The sequence below is a fragment of the Rhinolophus sinicus genome, chromosome 1 (assembly GCF_057876585.1).
Source record: "Rhinolophus sinicus isolate RSI-liver-muscle chromosome 1, RSI-T2T, whole genome shotgun sequence".
In the NCBI taxonomy this organism is placed as follows: Eukaryota; Metazoa; Chordata; class Mammalia; order Chiroptera; family Rhinolophidae; genus Rhinolophus; species Rhinolophus sinicus.
In genome coordinates this window covers 32214216-32220215 of record NC_142501.1, presented here as the reverse complement: position 1 = coordinate 32220215, position 6000 = coordinate 32214216, and the positions used below count along the sequence as shown (strand labels likewise).

The window sequence follows — 6000 nt, the reverse complement described above, 5'->3', positions numbered from 1 at the left end:
CCCTTTTTGGGTACTGCCATCTGAATGACTCAGCTTCCACTGTGTCCATTCTTGAGTCTTGCACTCATGATTAAAATTCCTGGGCAGAAAAACTAAAAGGACTGTCTTTGACCATGTGCTGATCTCTGTGATCAGAAGAAAAGAGATACCCTGATTAACAGCCCCACCAGGGCCTCATGTAATAGATGGGAGTCTTTCCCCAAAGGCAGGACGACCACATGTTGGGGTTTGCCCTAGACAGTCCCAATTTATAATTGTTTTTCAGGAATAACTATAAATAGCATCACTTTCACTCACAAAAGTGTCCAAGTTTGGATAATAAATTGCATTATCACTCTACACAAAGGAAAAATAGGGCATTGTTACCAAAGAGGGGGGAAGTGATGCTGAGCAGATGAAAATAGCTACCAGGACAATGAGACTATTAGCAGGGGTCAAAACAAAGTGTTTTGCTCCCAATCTTTCAGGTCAAAAGATAAGAATCAGAGTCAAAAGCCCTTATCAAGTCTTTTGCTTCTGACTCCAACATGAAAACAACATTCCTATCCTCACTCTCTATGTGTTGAATTATGACTTTGACCCAATAGTTCCATTCCCTTGTCTTTGTATGTCCTTGCAGCTAAACCCCCAAATGTTAAAGTGTTCTCTTTTACTGCTGCTTTTTTAGCTTAATTGGTGCCCTCCTGCTTTCCAAAATAGAATGCTAACATCCATTCACCCAGCTGAAGGGTCAGGGTGAGACCAGATCCAATATTCCCCAAAGCATGTGTAGGATGGTTGCTATACCCCTGCTGCTGACGAGCAATACAGAGTCAAATGGCGCCTTTTGATTCTGATTTCCTCCGAGAGGCTGCTCTACAAGCTTGGGGTCAACTTAAAGGAAGAGGGTTTTTGTTTAATATGTTTGCCTTTCATTAGTGCACTTAAATTACTTTCTTGCAAACTCTGCTTCTTACCTAAATGTACTAGCACTTTTGTTACTTAATTAGCTTTCTTATCAGAATTCCAACCAAAAATAACAAGAAATGTAATAATGATAAGGTATCCTGCCCCCTGAAAACAGATTTCCTTTCACGCTTTATCTCTCGGTACTGTTCTGGCTTGTTTAATTAAAGTATCAGAAAATATTAGACTCAAATTATTTCTTGATCTAGTGCTCAAATTCTCCTGTAAAACTGCTTCTTGTGCCTCAGTATTTAAACCTTTATCAGTGTGAGGCAGATGAGTGTCTACACGCATGCAAGTGGATTCATGTAATTCAATATAATTTTGGAGGAAGAGCCTAATTTAGCCTCTAAGTAATTAGACAAATCAGATTTGGCTACTCTGGGCTACCATGAACATTTAAATACTCATGTCTTCTCTCCTGTGCTCCTCTATCATCAAAATGAACAACATTAATGTGCAAAAAACCTTATGAAACTTCAGCATGGAATTGTGAAATTTAAAGCAAAGATCTTTTTTTTTTTTTTTTCATTAGAGGGGTGGGGGTGAAAAAAGAATCACCAAGTTCAAACCACTAACATAAGTTGTATTCAAAGAGGGTAGTCATGTCTATTATAGATTTTAAAATAACTGAGGAGGAAGTATCCTTGCATCACAGCATCAAGAAGGAAAAAACTAAGACATACTGGTTACTTCAATTCATCATACTCTGTGAAAAAAATTCGGGTTGGAATCTGGTGGAGCTGTGTGAGAAGTTCACTTTCTTTGAAGTTGTCTGCAATATGATCCCCTTTTCCACTGTCAGGCTTGGCTACTGCAATTACCAGGCAGCCATTCTGAACTTGTGTTTTATCGGAACTTCAATACTTACCCCTGTGTTTGCGGGATGGTTTGCTGATGTCTGTCTAGGAAGAAACAAACTGGTATACATTTGCTTATTTCTACATTTACTAGGTGAGTGTCCTCCTCTGACTGGACTGTTTTGCAAAGATTTTTGTTAGAATTTTTAGTTTATTATTACTTCTACCTTATTCTTAGCATAAAATGCAATAAATGAAATAAGGATGTTTTTTCAATTTATTTCATCTTCTGTATTATTTGAGGGATGCTAGTAAATGTGTGTGTGTGTTAGACTATGCTTTGAAATCTAGATTTTTGCACTGATTATATTTTAGAATACTTTACATTTCTGTTTTCTGTACTCCTTAGAATGTCTTCCTTTCCCCCTTCCTACCCCAAGACCAAATTCATGACAAATGCTATGCGAAACATGAAATTCATTTGCTTCACAACTAAGATGAAATGTGCTAAAAAGGTTTTAGAAGTTCATGTAGAATAATTGAGGAATGTTTTCATCAAATAGTGGTCTTTTAATGTCATAATAATTAAAATTGCTTATGAAGACATTCTTTCTATATTGTGACCTATGACTATATGCTAAAAAAATCAGTGAATTCAAACACTACACTGTGCTCCTTTACATAGAGAATAATTAATATATCTAGAAAAGTTTGGGAATGAAGAGATTACAAGAAATGTTGGGGAAATACCAAGATTGATAAGGTAAGCAAGTCGATTAACAGTCCAGTATTTTAGACCAAAAAGTTCAAGTTGTTTTTCTAGACAACAAAGAGTCACTGAAGATATGAAAATATTTGGGAAATACTTTTCTTCAATAAACAGGATGGGCAATCACAGTGAGAGGTTAAATACAGAGCAGAAACTCTCAGGATGATGGTCTCGGCAATGGAGAAGTGTCAATCCAGGAGAGAACATATGAAAAACCATAAAAATTAGGCAACTAAATAAGGACACAAATATGACGGAGGAACAAAAATCAGCTCCAAGCTTCTGAGCTGAGGAACTCAGGAAAGTAGTGTGCTGTTCATCAATATGGAGAAGTACAAGAAAAATGCAGGTCTGGGGGAATAGACAGGGAGATACATGAGGAAGGGATGGGTATCAGGTATTCAACATATTCTGCAATTTCAGGCAGATGGTCAATTACCACTCACTGAATTGATTAGAGTGTAATACAAACTTGTAAGCTTCTTCACTCCTTCAATTCTTTGAAATAAAAACCAAGTCATTGCATGGCAAATATTCATTGAACATTCAACAAATATTTCTCATTGACTACTCTGTCCCAGGCATTGTTCTAGGATCTGGGAATGCAACAGAGAAGAAAGTCCAAAGTGGACTTTCTGGTGTTGAGAGAAAATAAGTAAATAGATACTATGTCAGGTGTTAATGAGCATCATGATGAAGAATATGCTGGGTAAGGGGACAGGACGGACTAGGGAGTGACATGGTTGCTGTTCTGTATCAGGGGATGTTTTCTCATAAGGAGACATTTAAGAAAGGGCCTGAGTGATTTACTCTTTTTAACTTGGTAACAAGGCATATCAGTAGCACTTGGTAACTTCTTAACATGGTAATTTCTATTAGTCTAAAATCCTGTGTGAATCATCAGACTAGGACTGAAGTACAAATTTTGTAATTTGGCAAGCAAAACACCTAAGTCAAACTCCATGTCCATTCTTTTTTTTTTCTTTTTTTTTTTTAAATAAAAGTTATTTCCTTGTGACTTCCACGCACAGCTGCCATCAATTTCCAACCAGTCACTACGTATCAGAGGTTCTATCAAAAAATGTGTCTCTGTCTGAATTGTTAAAACCTTAGCTCAAAAAGGCTTCTTAACCATCATATGGCCTATTTACTGAGCTCAGCCATCAGGGTGACTCTAGTCCATACACCTTTCTACCAACAACACTGACTTCCTGAAAGACTAAATCTATATATACTGGCTCTCTTATTTAAAAAATAGAATCCAATTTCGTACATAAGAACCTTTACAATCTGTCCCAAATTTACCTCTCCAGACTTCTGTCTCAATACACAACTTCAACCACAGAACACTTCTTGTCTATTTCCCTACTTTTCTAATCTCATATGTGCTCTTTTCTGTGCATGAAATTGTTCACCTGCCTTTATCCTTCCACCCCATACCCAAGATTTGAAAACTCCTGTTTTTCCTTCAAGCACCATGTAGTGTTTACTGCTCACTTCTCTGTGCTCAACAACACACTGATCATACCTCTATGACTGTATTCACATCAAAATATAACTGTCCACCGGCACATCTGCCCTCTTGGCCTCATTAGCTCCTGGAGAGAAGAGCCAGCAGACTCCCACCACCTAATAGGGGATATGGCACATCCTCGTGCTTTACACAGGGCTAGCAAGTCCGAGGGTGCTGATTATGCACTGCACAATAGCACATATCAAAAAGACACTTTTAAAATCAGAGATGTTCTTGATTTGTATTTTTATCACATCAATTTTATAGCAGATAGAAATAAAGTTTTGATCTAATGAAATCAGTATATTATGACATGTTCTCAAAAGATGGAAGTGAAGTGCCTTTGTAACTTACACATGGTACCACTAAAAGTGTTGTCTTTAAATAAACGGTTGCTGCAAGAACTAACTCCTCTGCCCATCCTCTTTGGATAACCTTAGCTTGCCGGGTGTCACCCTTCCAGAGATGAGCAGTGAGTAGCAGAGACAGTAGTGTGTTTTATGTCTGGCTAACCCCAATAGGGAACACTACAAACTCAATAATTTAAAGGGCCTATCCTCATGATAAATCAATCTGTTACCAAATAACTATTGCGTGTGAAAGCCACTGTAAGGGAGACAGACACATTAGATAAATATTTTGCCTTTAAGGAGCTTGTAGTCTAATTGAGAAAACTAATCATATAAAAATTTATAACAAAAATATGAATGTTAAATTAATAAAATGGAGGACAAAAACTAACATGGAGAAGCCATTTTCTCTAATTAAACTGACCAAAAAAATGGATGATTTGACCACTTGACAGGAATTCCAAGAAAAGGGAGATTATATCTGAATTACCCAGTAACACAGGGCAAATCACTTAACCTTACTGAACCTGTTTCTTTTTTTTCTATTTTGTTCTCTCTTTCTTTCCTTTTTGGCAAAATCAGAATAAGAAAATCTATCCTTTGACATCACAAGTTTTTCCAAAAGGAAACAATCTAATACAGACTATAAAGAGCTTAGCAAAAGTGTGGAATTGAATCATAATTTCTATTAGACAAGGGAAGTCTCCAGGTGTGGTCCCTGCAGGGAATGCTCAGTCCTCCATTATCACGACCTGTCCTCCCCTCCTTCAGCTGTGGATTCACCCAGCTCACACCCCTCTCTCCAGCTTTCTTACCTTGGTGTGAAGCAAAGAAGGCTCCACCCCACTGCTTGAGAAATGGAGAAATAAGAAGGGCATTAAAAGGAGAAGAGAAGTAGAAAAGGCTAAGAGAGGCTATGTTCTCCTCTAAGTACAATAATATTATTCTTAAAACATTTTATTGAACAGGCTTCTGAGATGTCTGAGATCATCACATTTTCTATCACTTGACTGATGAAAAAAAAATAACCCTTGTCAGCAGTGGTTTTCTCTGGGGGGGTGGGATTATAGGCATATTTAGTTTCTTACATGACATATTTCTGAATTGTTTTAATTTTCTTAAAATGGGCATGATTTTCTTATGCATTCCAAGAAAAAAGGACAGTTCAGGCTTGAAGGGGAGGGAACTAGAACTCTGGATTAGTTAAAATACATACTGAAGAAAATTTTCAGGTTTAGAAAAATTATGCTACCTCCAGAATGTCAGTGATTAACAAACATTTTAATAAGACAATCACAGAGTGATGCTACTTTCTGAGGGAAACCCTTTTGTGTGATGTAATTTGGTGATTCAATTGGATTATGCCATATTTATTCCCCTTTTTTCTTTGTCTACAGGCACTGCTTTGTTATCTATGGCTGCTTTTCCCTTGGAAGATTTCTATATAGGTACTCACCATATGGTTAATAGAATACCAAAGAAGGAGCAGAACAGGCTGTTTTACGTAGCACTGTTGGCCATCTGCCTTGGCACGGGAGGAATAAGAGCCATCGTTTGCCCACTGGGTGCTTACAGCCTTCAGGAGTATGGATCACGGAATTGAATGTGTTTTTTTAACTGCTA

General features: G+C 37.4%; 1 protein-coding gene across 1 annotated transcript in view; it reads left to right on the top strand.

Annotated features, from left to right (window-relative positions):
- The first annotated feature begins 1550 nt into the window (after positions 1 to 1550).
- The window catches only part of SLC15A5 (solute carrier family 15 member 5), a 69864-nt gene continuing 65414 nt past the window's right edge, over positions 1551 to 6000 (top strand). Inside the window, 4 exon segments of the mRNA XM_019744690.3 lie at positions 1551 to 1621; positions 1623 to 1675; positions 1678 to 1899; positions 5775 to 5996. Coding sequence (XP_019600249.3) covers positions 1551 to 1621; positions 1623 to 1675; positions 1678 to 1899; positions 5775 to 5996 — 568 coding nt within the window.